Here is a 15,091-nt window from a genome sequence, read left to right on the forward strand (position 1 = left end):
CAGTGCTGAGTAAACTTGGAGGAACTTCTAGAACATTCTAGAACGTTCCAGTAATATAAATAGTAGTATACATACAGGGGCCTTAATCCCACTAGTTCAGTTTAGTTCCAGCTGCCTAAGTGGATACATATCTGCATTTTTTTGAGATGGCATCAAAAGGCTGCAAGCATCCGGCAGACTCATTTTGCTATGGCTGCGGCCAATTTATCAAGACAAGAGCGAAAAAGTACTCTGGAAGCATTTTCTAAGATGTGTGAGGCCGACAAGGCATATTTCGGCATGCCTGTCGGGGATAAAGACAAACCCAGGGCACCTCACCTCGCCTGTGAGCAATGCTAAAAAAACTCTGGAAGGTAAGATGGACAATTGTTGCTCGGAATTTTATGTTATAAAATTTGTTTAAAAAAAATGTAATTGTAAAAGATTTTCATTTTAAAATGTTTTACAATTTTCAATGTTATTGAAAAATATGAAAATGTTGCGAGAATCTCTTACACATCAGTCATGGGTGAAATACATGTATTTTTGTAGGATGGTATAGAGGGGAAAAGAGATCCATGAAGTTCGCTATCCCAAGAATTTGGCTTGAACCCACTGACCACTCTAGCAACTGTTACTTCTGTATGGTGGACCCTTCCAAACGTGGGACTGGCAAGAATGCGCCTGCTATCACGTATCAGGAACTTCCTTCATCCATTGCCCCGGTGCCACACTGCCATGAGCTCCCTGTTCCCGCTCATCCGGAGAGAGTACAGTCATCTTTAGAAGAGACCAGAAAGTCAGAGCGAGGGAAGATGTTGTAGATCCAGATGACAATTTCAGAAGTGGAGCTGAGGAGAGAAACCCATACTACCCCAACCAAAAATACCTCAACTTCATCAGAGATCTTGGTCTCACCAAGTCCAATGCCGAGCTTTTGACGTATAGGCTCAAGCAATGGAACTTGTTGTTGGATGAACGTGTGCAAGTCGCAGATCAGAGGAAGCATCACCAACCTTGTTGCAGATTCTTCACCAGTCAAGATGGGCTCTGCTTCTGTCACTGTGACCAGCCTGTTCGAGGCAATCGGAATCACCTGTAACCAGAATGAGTGGCGCCTCTTCATTGACAGCTCATCCAGGAAACTCAAAGCCATGCTTCTCCATAATGGTAACAAGTGTAGTGGATTTACCTCAGTCGCAGACGTACTTCTTGGAGGCAACACATTTATTAACACCAACATAAAACACAAAGGGGTTACTGCCCCTTTACCAGATAACCTATGGTGCTGGACCACCAGGCTAACTATGCTAGTTACTGGGAGGAGCTAAAATGGACAGGACCCGAGCTTGGGTCCTCATCCACGTGTTGGTGACTTCTTCTCAGACATAGAACGTAGATCGTAGATCTTCACATGACGACAGAAACGCTGAAATCCGGTCCCTGTGCGGACCCGGTTTATATCCTGCTTGGTCGTGGCTGGCCCCGCCCTTGGCCACGACCACCTTCGAGAAACCTCTTGTCGTTTCTCGACCCTTCCCGTAGGATCTCACACTGACACGTGACCACCCAAAGCCCCTACCTGGGGCCCTTGTTTAGATCTTACTGGTCACGTGCCTTCCAGTGTCAACCAGAGTGCCATGGCCTCTGATAACCTCATCCCATGGCTGACACTCTCACACTCCCTCCTGTAGGAGTCAGCACTGCACGCCACGCGTGGTGCCACTGCGCTATCCCAGCGCTCACCGAGCCCCCTCTAGGGCTGGTAGTACACCCACCTACGGGGTGTCTGCGATGACAATGCATCGCATGCCGTGCCTCGCTAGAGCCAATATTACAAAGCGACATTCACGATGTCGCTACATATGTGATGTCCGCGATGTGAGTACATTGCACGTCGTGCCACTCTAGGGCCGGCACCACACATTGACATTCGCGATGTCACTACACAAGTACCCGTCTCTTCCCTTGGCTCACTCAATGCACCTCAAAGAGGATTACGACAGCATCAAGACCTTGCTGGATGCTTTGAAGTATGATGAGTACGGCTGGGAGGTCATCGGACGCTTCAAAATGGTGGCATTCCTGATTGGGACAGCAGGGACACCAAGGCGCAATACCGCAGGTGGGACTAGCCTCGGCGAACGGAGTTCTCTGTGGGAGGAACAACGTCAAATGGGAGCCACTGGTGGACCCCCGGAAGGTACTTTCATCACGACTGCACGTCAAATTGAGCTTTATGAAACAATTTGTCAGAGCTGTAGATAAGGATTCGGCAGCCTTAAAGTACCTTCAAGACTTCTTCGCTACGTTGTCTGAGGAAAAAGTCAAGCCAGTGTCTTCATCGGACCACAGACAAAGAAGATCCTGGAGTGCAATGAATTCCCCAAGAAGCTCACTAATAAGGAAAAAGTGGCTTGGGACAGCTTTGTCGCTATGTGGAGCTGGTTGAGACTCTGATGAAGAACTACAGCACAATGGGCTGTAGGATGTCCCTCAAACTCCATATCCTTGATGCTCATCTTGATAAATTCAAGGAGAACATGGGAGCGTACTCGGAGGAGCAAGACGAGCGCTTCCACCAGGATATACTCGACTTTGAACGCCACTACCAAGCACAGTATAAGATAACATAATGGGAGACTACATTAGGGGGCTGATTCGTGAAAGTGATTTGCAATATAATCGTAAATCTCAAAAAAACTACTCGCTTCTAAATCTGTTCTAGTAATTTGTCTTACTTTAGTATCAACATATGTTAATTTTGATTCATATGTTGTTTTCTGACTTAATGTGAACGAAAAGACACATTTGCCCGTTTTCTCATTGAAAATAGGTACATTTCAAAATATCACTCTCCTGGTCACAAAAGCAAAGTTTGTGGGGAATAATAGCTATTTTATATACTTTTGAGGCATAAGCAATTACGAAATAACACTTAATACCCAGGAACAAAAATTGTGTTACATAGTGTTATTATTATCAACGTCGCCAGATATGCTGCCGTTAATGTTCTACTCCAATGTTTGTTGTGTTCGGTTTGCTTTCATTTCAGCTCATCATTTTCCTTCAGCGGATAGCGGTCGTGTACACGTGGAGTGTGCAAATGACGACGTTCAAAGACGAGTACATCATCACGCTGGAAGCAGACTTCGAAACACACGTGAGCGAAGATGCTCGGAGATTGACCGCCGGATCATAAGTTCATTGTCGCTTGCCATTTTACACAATGGCAGTATGTCTTTGTATTGTATGTGGGTTTTTTTGGTGTGCGTGGGGAGTGGTAGTGTAGCATCTGTCTTACCGAATGTTCGCCACACATTCGTATATGCAGTGTGCATGCATACTTACAGGTCTTTATGTCAGTCCACAGCTTCATAAGCGTCCACTAATCAAACTAAAACTCAACTTTTATTTCGCCAGGTGGAAAAGCCCGCCACTGAGTTGCTACGTGGCTCTTTTTCAGAAGCAACCTGGCTATCACAAATGATAGTAGCTCAACAAAGTGGCTTATCATCGTGTGGAAATGTATAGCAGCTTCCAGATAATCTAAATGTATGTGTATTCTAAATGTGGAGGGAAAAACCTGTAGGATCCACAGAAAAATCCATGTGACCACGGGGAGAGATGCACGCAAACTCTAAATATACAGCAGATATCAGGGTCGGGATCGAACCCACAACCTCCTCCATACCAGGCAAGGGAGTTAACATCTCCTAGTCACCGCGAGTCCCGAGCATTGATTGAGTTGGTCATGGTGCACATTCGTGAAGGTGGGCAGCATAGATGTTGGAGGCATATGAACATAGTGCAATAATGCTATTATACTAATTCGGCTGCCCACAATTTAACGTGATCAATCTGGGGTGTAAATTCGTTCTGTTTGTTGTCCCTCTCTGACAACAGACTGTACTATATCAACTCAGTGGGCCATACCTGGTTAAAACATAGTTAAGTAGCTTTAGATGCTGGGTTCAACCAAATGTTAAACCGTGTTTTGTTCCAATAAGGTGTTTCTTCATAGGACAACAGTAGGGAGGGCAGCTGTGGATAATTCAAAATCGCAGGTAATCCTAAAAATAAAGAAATTTCCGCTGATCTCTACCAAAAGCCACGAATGTTTAAGTTCGGAAAATATTTTGATGGTTACTCTTTAGATTTATAACAACTACTAACAATCGATGCGCGTGCTCCGTGATCATAACACTTTCCTGCTCCCGCCCAGCAGAAGATTCAGCCCACTAAGTGGACAGCAGCAAAGCCACGCCAATCAATATCTCCTGTCCTGTGGAGGCGATCACGTGGATTTCGGATTAACCGGAGCAATATGTTTGTTCAGTTTAAGCACCACGTGACTTGGAATAAGCATTTCCAAGAATAATGTGTAACTTTTTAGAATAATTAATTTGGGCTCAAGGGAAAATTCATGAGTTATTAATTCATGTCAAAATCTCAGTGTGCACGCGGTTAATCCGTAAATAGGATAAACCGCACTCGGATAATCGAGAGTCTACTGCACTTTATTACAATGAATTACGGATGAACAGAATTTTTGCATTGACGTGATTTTTTTCCCTCCCCATTTGTGTTTCGTTCGCTGCCGCCGTTGCTGCTGCTGCCACCTTTCAACAGGTCCCGGAGCCCGTCGTGACGATAGAACCCCGCGAGGTGAAGCTGGACGACCTGCTGCTGGGCGTGATCGAACAGATTGTGTTCAACATCACCAACCACGGTCTCATCAGGGCGGACAATGTGCAGCTGATGATGCCCAACCACCCCAGCCTTGTCTTTACCAAGGTCAGCGGAGTTTTTGCGACTAACTCAACCCGGCGATAGGTTACCGCGTATTGTCATATTCACATAATCTATCATACGTTGATGACTACTACCGCTTATTACTGCTTATTCTCAGATGAACGTTATCCATTGTACAGTAGAAGCCCTCTTAATGACAGTAATTAGTTCCAGGAAACTGGTCAATAAGTGATTTAGTCGTTAAGCGAGTATAGGTAATCCCTCGGTTACGGAAGACCCAACTTACGGAAATCCGAATATAAGCAAATGCTCCAAATAAATAATGTAAAAAAATCAATACTGTACGCGAAAATCTTTGCATTTGTTACATAAGCGCAAATAGGGCAACGCGGTGAGGTTGCTGATGAATACAGCGGAGCGAGGCATAAGGTGGGGACACATATTCCCCAAGGCGGTGGTGTCCTGTATAGCACTTTGAGTCATGCTGTTGCATTGTTACCATAAATATACTGTACCCACCACATTGTCTCATAACTTTCAGTGTATATTACCCTTAATTGCATTGCAATAATGACTATAAAGTGACCAAGTGCTTGCAAGAGTGCACGCGTAAAGTGATTGATTTAGAGCATAAACGCCGCCTTCGCCACGAAAACGCCGCTTTCACCGAGCCCGAGGTTCACTAGGATTTAAAGTTAATGGATTTTTTTGTATCGTTGCATTATTATTTTCCCTTTGTAGCATTCCGTAATTGTTTGTTTTCTATGCTTCGTGGTATTCATAAACACAGTACAGTATATGTTCCATTTGTTTAATACAGGTAGTGTTAAGGTAGATATTCGATGAAATGAAAGAATCATAGGAAGTACAGAGCGCATTTCTGCCAAGAGCGGAGGATCAGTCAACACCGCTCTGTGACGAGGAGAGAGAGACCCTCTTCCAGCCGACCCTTTACTGAATATTATGGGACCCTACCCTCGACTATCCCCTTGACTATTCCACTCGTCTGCCCTGAACAAAGGTTCAGCCAACACCGCTCCGTGACAAAGAGAGAGACCTTCTTCAGCCGATCCTGACCCTGGCTCCCCACGACGACCACGCCTTCGTCACGGGTCCCCCTTAAGAACCCCTTGGGTGGCTCCTCCCCTCAGCTCGGCCCCACCTTTGTTCCCGAAGGTGCTCTCCGAAGCCCGTTACGCAACCCATAAAGTTACGTCATCCTTGACTGTCAACCCGGTCGCACCTCCTTTTGTTCACCCCCTGATTGGTGACTAACAATACTCCTCTACAAATGTGTAAAGAAGCTCCTTGGAGACGTCCATTATAGAAAGGTGAAGTCTTTATTTTCGTAATAACTATGTTGATACAGCTCCGCGAACAGTCAGCCCCGAATGTCTTCCACCTTGTAGTTTCTTGTCCCAGGCAAGTGCCCCGACTGGGGGCCTCGCTCCGGTGTATATACCCTCTTGGCCCCACCCTTAATTGGGTAGTGTCCTCCACTCTGACTTGCCACGTGTATCTTTAATTATCTCAACATGTACAGTCCGTTATGGCCACCTGTTCCCAATCAACTCAACGTGTGTATTTAATGAATTCCCAATGCAGTACCCTACGGCCACCTGTTATTGATTATTTCAACGTGTACATTTTATAATTTCCCTATACAGTCCCCTACAAATGCGTGAAATTATATCGTATGTGATAGTCACTGGTGAATAACAAGGGTCAGTGGGAGGGGCTAGAGATTAAATGTGCATGTTACTGTAAGATTGTGTAAATCTTGACGAGCCCCTGGTTAAATTATATCTATAGCACAACCACCTGATGATTTCCCCAAAAATTGTACCTTTTTTTTATCAACCCCACAATGCATGATGGGGCTGAGTCAAACCCCCCACCCTACCCCAATCATAAAATTTACTTAGAACTTTCTGACCGCGAGCCGTCTGGGCTTTGCTGCCTACCCACCTGGCAAGGATTGTATCTAAATTCAACAAGGTGAGTACAGCAGTAGCTCGCAAATGTTGAGAATAACCACTGATCAAGTGCATACATGGTGATTTAGTAAGAGGCTGTTGTGGAATGAAAGGGTTAATACATTTTCCATTTATGTGACATACCACGTTATATGCATGTTACATTTTTATGTTGCAGATCATAGACACTATTGGGAATGTAGAAGCCATGACGTCGGTGCTCATTCCAGTGAACGTTTCAACCACAACCAGAAGTAAAAGGGCAACGATGATCACGTGTTACTCTGCTCAAATGATCTACTTCTACGAATGTGGTGAACTTCGGTAATGTATGCCAATACACGGAGACCCCCCCCCCCACACAAAGAAAAATATCCCCCGTATAGCCTTAACAGACTGTTTGGGCAAGTGTTGTTAGCGAGTAGCACCTATGGAGGCCGGCACTGTGGCAGACGAGGGGGTGGGTGGCCAATACCACGCCCGGCCGCCTTTATCTGCCCATTGCCGATGTTTACACACCACACCCGGTACTAATTTAAGGCTGCGTCGACCTACGCACACGTATACACACATACACGCAGATGAGCACACAAGCACAAGTAGTCAACATGTAGACCCGAGAACAACAACCGCCATTTGCCACTAAATGACGGTGACATCACAACGGTGCTTGTGCCAGGCTATGTGCACGTTAAGGCCACGTGAAGTGTCGAACGCCCGCTGGCAGGTCAGGGGACAGACCCAGGTGCCACGGATCGACTGACTGAGATGACTGGCTGATACACCACCTGTGCCCCCTACTGTGCCAACTTTCTGTGTTTTAGCCACCTGACACTCTGCTCGTCGTTGTCAGCGTCGCTCCTCTGCCCTCTTGTTGTTGGAGGGTGTCTGCCTCAAACTGCCCAGTAGCAGCCTTCACGAGCCTCCTCCACAGAGGCCGATCTTGACACCACTGGTACCAGTCATTGGCAAGTCCACTCAGCTCCACATCCTCTTGTACCACATCACTCCATCCCTTATCTAGCCCTTGCCGCGCCTATTCAGCCCCCTCTATCCGACAGAACAAAAGCTGTTAAGGCATGTGGTGGCTGGGCATGCAGGCTACAAAATCCAGCCAACGCAGCCTTGCCTGCTGGAAGAGCTCCTCAATGGGACTTTGTCCAGATCTTTCAAGGATTTGTGAGCTCCTCACACAATCCAGCCTAGTTAACCCCAGGCATGATTGTACGCAGGCCAGCCCAAATGTTTTTAACAAGCAAAGATGTTTCATTAGGTGGGTCGACGTTTCGTAAGCATAGAGAAGGGAGGGCATGGCCGTGGCCGAGAAGATCCGAAGCTTCGTGTGAAGGAACAGACCAGGTAGCCTCCATGCAGCGTTACGCAGCTGACGAAAAAATTATTCTGCTCGACTGATTTGGAGTGAGACCTCTGCTGTCAAACTGGCCATGACCACACTGCCCATGTATTGAAAACTTTCCACTCCCTCCACAACGACCACATCATCAATTTGGAGTTGTGAGGGTGCAGTGTTTGACGGCACAAAATACCCAGGCAGGTGCTTAGTTTTGGTGGGCTGATGGTAAGGACCAACCCCTTCGTGGCACGCTCCAGGTTCAGCAGCAGTGCCTCCCAGTGTGAAAAACAACCCAGAGCCCAGGCCTATTGATGGTGTCATCAGCCTTGACCAGGTCAATAAAGTAGAGATGTAGGTCATGTTGCAATTTCCTAAACCTCTGCTATAGCAGACGGACAGAAAATATGGCATCTATGCAGGACCACCCTTTCCTGAAACCACATTCGGGCTCCGCAAGCCTCTTCTCAGCATTCCTGGCAAGGCGATGTTGAATAATCCTTGCCAGGACCTTTCCTGGCACACTTAGGAGGGAGATGTCCCTGTAGTTGTTACAGTCTGTGTGGTCTCCTTTCTTATAGAGGTGGACCACCAGGGCATCTTTGCAATCCTGCGGAACCCGTCCAGTGGTCCAGACTGTTATTATGATGCCATGTAGGGCAGTCTCTGCACAAACGCCACCCTCCCTCAGACTTTCGCTCGGGAGATCATCTCTGCCCATTGCTTTTCCTGGTCTCTGACTATGGATCACCTTCTATACTTCCTCAACAGATGGCACTCAGCTAACCACTCCCAGGGGGTGTCTACTTATCACTATTTTAGGCACCACAGCCTCAGCAGGGTCATCCCCACTTTGCCCCATGATGTTTTCCAGGCTGAGGGATTTCCTCTCCCCCAATACCTCACACGTAGACATACACACATAGACACACACACACGTAGACACACGTCGACATGAATTTGGGCAGTCCCCCAACTTACGAACATGTTTCCATTCCTCGAACCCGTTCAATCGTTGAAATGTTCGTAAGTCGGAACACAATAATGAACTGCATTTAAATGCACATACAGTGTGTGTTATAAAATGTGTTTATGGCTCATCAAACGGAAGGCGTTGTTAAACTCACGAATAAGAATGTATATTGTACATTTGCCGAACTAAATAGTTCCGCAGTTCGCAAGTCGGATGGTTAAAAAGTAACAAAAATATCTCATGGAAGCTCGTTCGTAAGTGCGGATATTTGTAAGTTGGACTGCATGTATACTCGCACATTTGGACAAATTAGTGTTGCGGATTTCGGCAACACCTTTTGATTTCCGTGTTCCCGATTTTTAAAACAAGTAATAAGCGTGGGGATTGTGAATTACCTCCCAGCAACAATGCATAGCCACTCACCCACCAAACACACCAACCCACACGGGCCCACAGTGAGCTTTTTGGTTCGGTGAGCTGCGAAGATTGAGCGTGTGGGGCGAGCCATGGAGTGAAACAGGTTGAGATGCACTGCAGTGTACACACACCACCACCAGCAGAACTACTACTATACGGGTGAGGTGACAGTCAGTTGAAGCCCGTGGCAGCTGTCTGGCACCAGAGCATTTTAAACACGGGCATTATGATGTATTTCTAATGAATGGTAAGTATAGTAGCAGGTCTCATCTCTTCTTTGTTTATGTTCTTTCAGATCAAAGAAACGTCGGGTCATTATTTTCCGGTGAAATGGGAATATAACAACATCGTTAACGTTTCGCCGTGATGTGTTCTAGTTGTAACCCCCCCCACCCCAACATCCAGTACCTCTCGCAAGCCAACCCAGTGGAATACCTGTCAACCCATACGGTTTACCCCGTATTTTTGTGCAGGTTAATAAACGTTGAGATTTATAAGGGGCACGGGGTGACCAATAAGGTCTGAATTGGTCTGTGATGTATGTTGCACACTCGAAATTAAGGACGTGGTCAGGTGCTCCAAATCGAGGGCAAACAGATGTATTGTGCACTATGGGAACCTCATTTGCCAGTAAAAATATGATAATTGGTTTTTTACCCTTCTATCTGGCAACAAAACTGACACCTTTTTACAAGGAGTCATGTTTGCATAGACCGCAATGCCTGCAGTCATAATACAAACAAAAGAACATTACTCTGATAATGTGCACTGTCCTTGAAGTTGATTGGTCCACACCCGAGATAGCTTTCCTTAGAGCCTAGTCTCACATGGGTTGGACCAGATGATGCCAAAAGGCGCACAACTCAAAGACAATGCACCATCAGAGTATGAGAGCTCGGGGCAAGCATCTACACTATGGGAACCTCATTTGCCAGTAAAAATATGATAATTGGTTTTTTACTCTTCTATCTGGCAACAAAACTGACACCTTTTTACAAGGAGTCATGTTTGCATAGACCGCAATGCCTGCAGTCATAATACAAACAAAAAAACAGAACTCTGATAATGTGCACTGTCCTTGAAGTTGATTGGTCCACACCCGAGACAGCTTTCCTTAGAGCCTAGTCTCACATGGGTTGGACCAGATGACGCCAAAAGGCGCACAACTCAAAGACAATGCACCATCAGAGTATGAGAGCTCGGGGCAAGCATCTACACTATGTCATTTGTTTGTATTATGACTGCAGGTATTGCGGTTTATACAAACATGACTCCTTGTAAAAAGGTGTCAGTTTTGTTGCCAGATAGAAGGGTAAAAAACCAATTATCATATTTTTACTGGCAAATGAGGTTCCCATAGTGTAGATGCTTGCCCCGAGCTCTCATACTCTGTTGGTGCATTGTCTTTGAGTTGTGCGCCTTTTGGCGTCATCTGGTCCAACCCATGTGAGACTAGGCTCTAAGGAAAGCTGTCTCGGGTGTGGACCAATCAACTTCCAAGACAGTGCACATTATCAGAGTTATGTTATTTTGTTTGTATTATGACTGCAGGCATTGCGGTCTATGCAAACATGACTCCTTGTAAAAAGGTGTCAGTTTTGTTGCCAGATAGAAGGGTAAAAAACCAATTATCAGATGTATTGTGGTTAATGTGTAAGATGCAACAGCACGTGTGTCACACACAGCAATCTTCAACCGAGTCGCCATTAACCATGTGACTGGTGTACAAGTGCGGTTAATCAATAACCCTGCCAGCCCCCTAGAGGCCCAACTCCATTATCGCATGCTGGTGTACACACGTGCATCGATGTACTACACAGTTAACAAGGACTTAAAAAAAACACTTTACTCCCTTGCTGCACAAGAAAATCATTAAAAGAGTGGTCGATTCCTAATATTCCACATGTATGCACTGATAAGGGGTTGACAGGTATGAATTGGGGTCACGACCCACGAGTTTGATAACCTCTGGTTAATCTGACCGGTGTTCTGTCTCTCTCTCTGTCTCTGCGTGTTCACAGCGAGCGCAGTGCTTTTGTTGCCTTTATAGCAGAAGCCTCAACATGCACTCTGACGAGTGAGACTGGAGGTGTCTCAGGAGGCGTCTCAGGAGGGGCTTATGGTGGTTTTTATGGTCTCGGAGGTACGTATGGCTTCATCTTCTTGGTTCTTTCGGTAAAGTCACGTAGAAGGGAAGTAATAAAATAATAAAAATAAAACATAATAAAATAATTCTCACGACGTTTCGGCCACGACGCAAGCAGCCGTCCTCAGGTGAAACCAGGTCTGTCGAGGTGACAGACCTGCGCTGTGGCCAAAACGTCGTGAGAATGATTTTATTATGTTTTATTTGTATTATTTTATTACTTCCCTTTTCTACGTGACTTTACCGAAAGAACCAAGAAGATGAATCCCTGCAGTCACGAAAGCTTTAAATCGAAATTTACGTATGGCTTGTTTATTCTTTTTTTACAATTCTAATGGATAAAACAAGTTGGAAAGAAGAACAAAAACATGCCTCGGCGTGGGATCATGATAACGGCCGTTCAACTTTCGTTTGTCCCTGGAAGTATTGACGTATTGAGTGAATTGTGGTAATGTGCACTTTTTACAAGTCTCTCAGAGTTCCGCGGGGCTTAGGTCATCACGCGGGCAAGGTGAATGATAACTGAACGCTTTCACACCCGTAATCGAATCGGTAAAGCCCTGAAAAACAATGCCACTCGCAAAAACCAATGCTTTTTTTACAAGACCTACATTGAAGAACCGAAAAAACAACTGCAGAGTACAGTTCTTCAGAAGCTACCGATGTTTTTTTTTGCATCACACACAAATGCCGAGTGCTTTTTGTACGCTTTTTTGCGTGTTCAAAGTCAGGAAAACAGATCAAACGCTACACATATGCACATTTTTTTGTGTCAGTTATTACAGACAGATCATCATTCGGAATGTGTAACAGTTTTAACTGTCAGGATTTAAGATGTATTTGTCAAGCGGGAGAAACCCATTGGACAATATATGCATAGCCACCTGTACTAATCGGAGGTGCTGTTGTTCTAATCCCCGGCGAAACTTCATGAACCAAAATCGTAAATGTTTGCTCTCCAACACACGTCCGGTTAGTGCTGAAGTGGGAACCAATTAGAACGTTCTGTTCACGTGACACAACATTACTGATTGGCTGCATCGGAGTGGTGGTTGGTTTAATGGCACAGTTACGTTTAACGCGATGTAACCCAACAACAAAGACTTCATTACGGATAATATTTGCTTTGCGAAAGCAAAAAAAAGGGCTCCCTAGTGCCCCTTGCAGTTGGAGACACTTCTGTCAGTCAGTGACGTGAGTTTAATGTGCACGTTTAATCTTTGGATTTTCTTCGCGAATGGTTTGAGACAACTAAAAAATATGCGTGCTCATCTTTTTGGTTCTTTCGGTAAAGTCACGTAGAAGGGAAGTAATAAAATAATAAAAAATAAAACATAATAAAATAATTCTCACGACGTTTCGGCCACAACGCAAGCAGCCGTCCTCAGGTGAAAACCAGGTCTGTCGAGGCGACAGCGTCGTGACAGCGTCGCCTCGACAGACCTGGTTTTCATTATATTATGTTTTATTTTTATTATTTTATTACTTCCTTTCTACGTGACTTTACCGAAAGAGCCAAGAAGATGAATCCCTGCAGTCACGAAAGCTTTACATCGAAAAATATGCGTGCTCTTAAAACCTGCGCGTTTGCGTTTTTCCACTGTAGGGCCGCCGGTCGGAGGCTCCGCGAGCGTGTCGATGAACGCCTACGTGTCGACCCAAATACCATGCTTAGAATTCATCTGGAATTGTGGGAAAGCCCTGTACCAGTGCGCAAAGAAACTGGTCGGTGCATCAAAAGAGTTGAAAGCGGACAATCAAAACAGGAACAAACGGCAACTTCCTCAGAACTCCACCCAACATTACCCGGGTAAACTGATGGGGTTTTCAGCGACGCCTTAAGTGCAATTGTTATTCCTTTGCGGTGGCCACCGCCACACTTAGTCGATGCACCAGGAGATTGACGGGCGGTCGGGTAATCCACCATCGGTTACCTTCACATGCCCTTGGCAACCGTAAAGTCAGGACTGCAGTCGATCATCAATTATCCGGTGGCTTCGGGAGGGGAGGGGGTGCCGGATAAAAAAAAAAACGGCGGATAGTCACTAATCATCGTCATCATTTGAAATTGCTTATTTTTGCACATTCATGAACATAGAAATGGACAGATCAAAATAAACGCTACTTAAAAACGTGACTATTTACTCTACGGTACTTACTACGCCAATCTAAAAGACTCTGCGTAATGGAGTGATGAATGCACGTGCAGTATTTTCATTGTTCAAGTTGTATGTAGTGCATAATGTACTGCATGTACTATTTAACAGTGAAATTAAGCACAGGTACTCTGTTTTTGTCATGCACACGGTGCCGATCGCCAAACGAGTTCCAGCCTTTGGAGCGGTTTTGCCAGTTTCGTCGGATCGGACTGGGACTGCCGAATAATGTTGAAAATGACTTATTACTAAAATGCATAAAAAAATTAAAATAAATGCATAAATTAAAATAAATTGAAATAAAAATACAATTTAACATCACTGTACCTTGCTGAGAGGAGTTGATAGCATACGAGGATGGTGGTGAGGAAGGGGAGAAGTCGTGAACGGGGTATACGCGGGGACACGGTGACTCATTCCGACCCATACAAGTTCTAGCAAACGCCTCGTATCCCAAGCAAGATGTCGTATTCCCAAGACTTTTTTTCTCGTCAAAACACGACGTATACCAAATTCGACATTCCAAAGCGGTCGTATACCGAGGTATGACTGTATTGAGAATAATCACTGGGCTAGAGCTCTCCCTCTTCTGCCAGCAGTTGGCGTGAAGAAAGCTAAATTCTTCGAAGTAAAACAATTGTTGATTGTACCCCGGTAAGGCCCACTGCTGAGTTACTATACAGCTCTTTCTCAGAAGCGACCTGACTATCACAAATGATAGCAGCTCAACCAACGTGGAGGGGAAAAAGCGGAGGACCCTGAGACAAATGCAGCCCTGCGTCTTTACCTGACCCCTTTTGTTTACCTCGCGCCTTTTGTTTACCTGGCACTTTAAGGGAAAGGTCCCCAGGTCAGTAGAACCCGCGGTATATTTGTAAGTGGTGGTTCTGTAGTGGTGGTGTTGACGTGCGCCGACAGTGATGGATCACGGGGCGGCACGGGGTGCGGGGTTGGGCACGCGATGTGGGCGTGGTATGGACGCGCGCGCCGGGAGTGAGGGATTACGGGCGGCGCGGCGTGGGTGGTGAGGCGCGCTGACACGAGGTGGGAAAAGAGGATCGTAGCCAGCGCCCAGTGATTGGTCAAATGGGATGGGTGCTCTCAGCGACGTCCGCAGGAGGGGTATAAAGGGTGACGCGCGAGAGCACTCGTGGTTGTTGTTAACCAGTTGAAGATCGAAGACGGAGTTGAAGGAGTAGAGCCCCGAGACGCCTAGTCCCGCCGTCCTTATCGGGACCGGGGCCCTGTGTGGCTCGGAGGCGAGACTGTGGGACCCGGGGTCCGACGCCCATGTGGGCCGAGAGACTGTGGGACCCAGAGTCGAGACGGACACCCCGG

General features: G+C 46.0%; 1 protein-coding gene across 1 annotated transcript in view; it reads left to right on the forward strand.

The window, feature by feature from the left end:
* The window catches only part of LOC144733868 (uncharacterized), a 210,360-nt gene that overhangs the window by 168,654 nt on the left and 26,615 nt on the right, over positions 1-15,091 (forward strand). Inside the window, exons 42-46 of the mRNA XM_078615876.1 lie at positions 3,035-3,142; positions 4,612-4,776; positions 6,889-7,034; positions 11,473-11,594; positions 13,204-13,407. Coding sequence (XP_078472002.1) covers positions 3,035-3,142; positions 4,612-4,776; positions 6,889-7,034; positions 11,473-11,594; positions 13,204-13,407 — 745 coding nt within the window. The remainder of the gene's footprint in view (positions 1-3,034; positions 3,143-4,611; positions 4,777-6,888; positions 7,035-11,472; positions 11,595-13,203; positions 13,408-15,091) is intronic.

The sequence above is a fragment of the Lampetra planeri genome, chromosome 48 (genome assembly GCF_965212315.1).
Source record: "Lampetra planeri chromosome 48, kcLamPlan1.2.h2, whole genome shotgun sequence".
Lineage (NCBI taxonomy): Eukaryota > Metazoa > Chordata > Hyperoartia > Petromyzontiformes > Petromyzontidae > Lampetra > Lampetra planeri.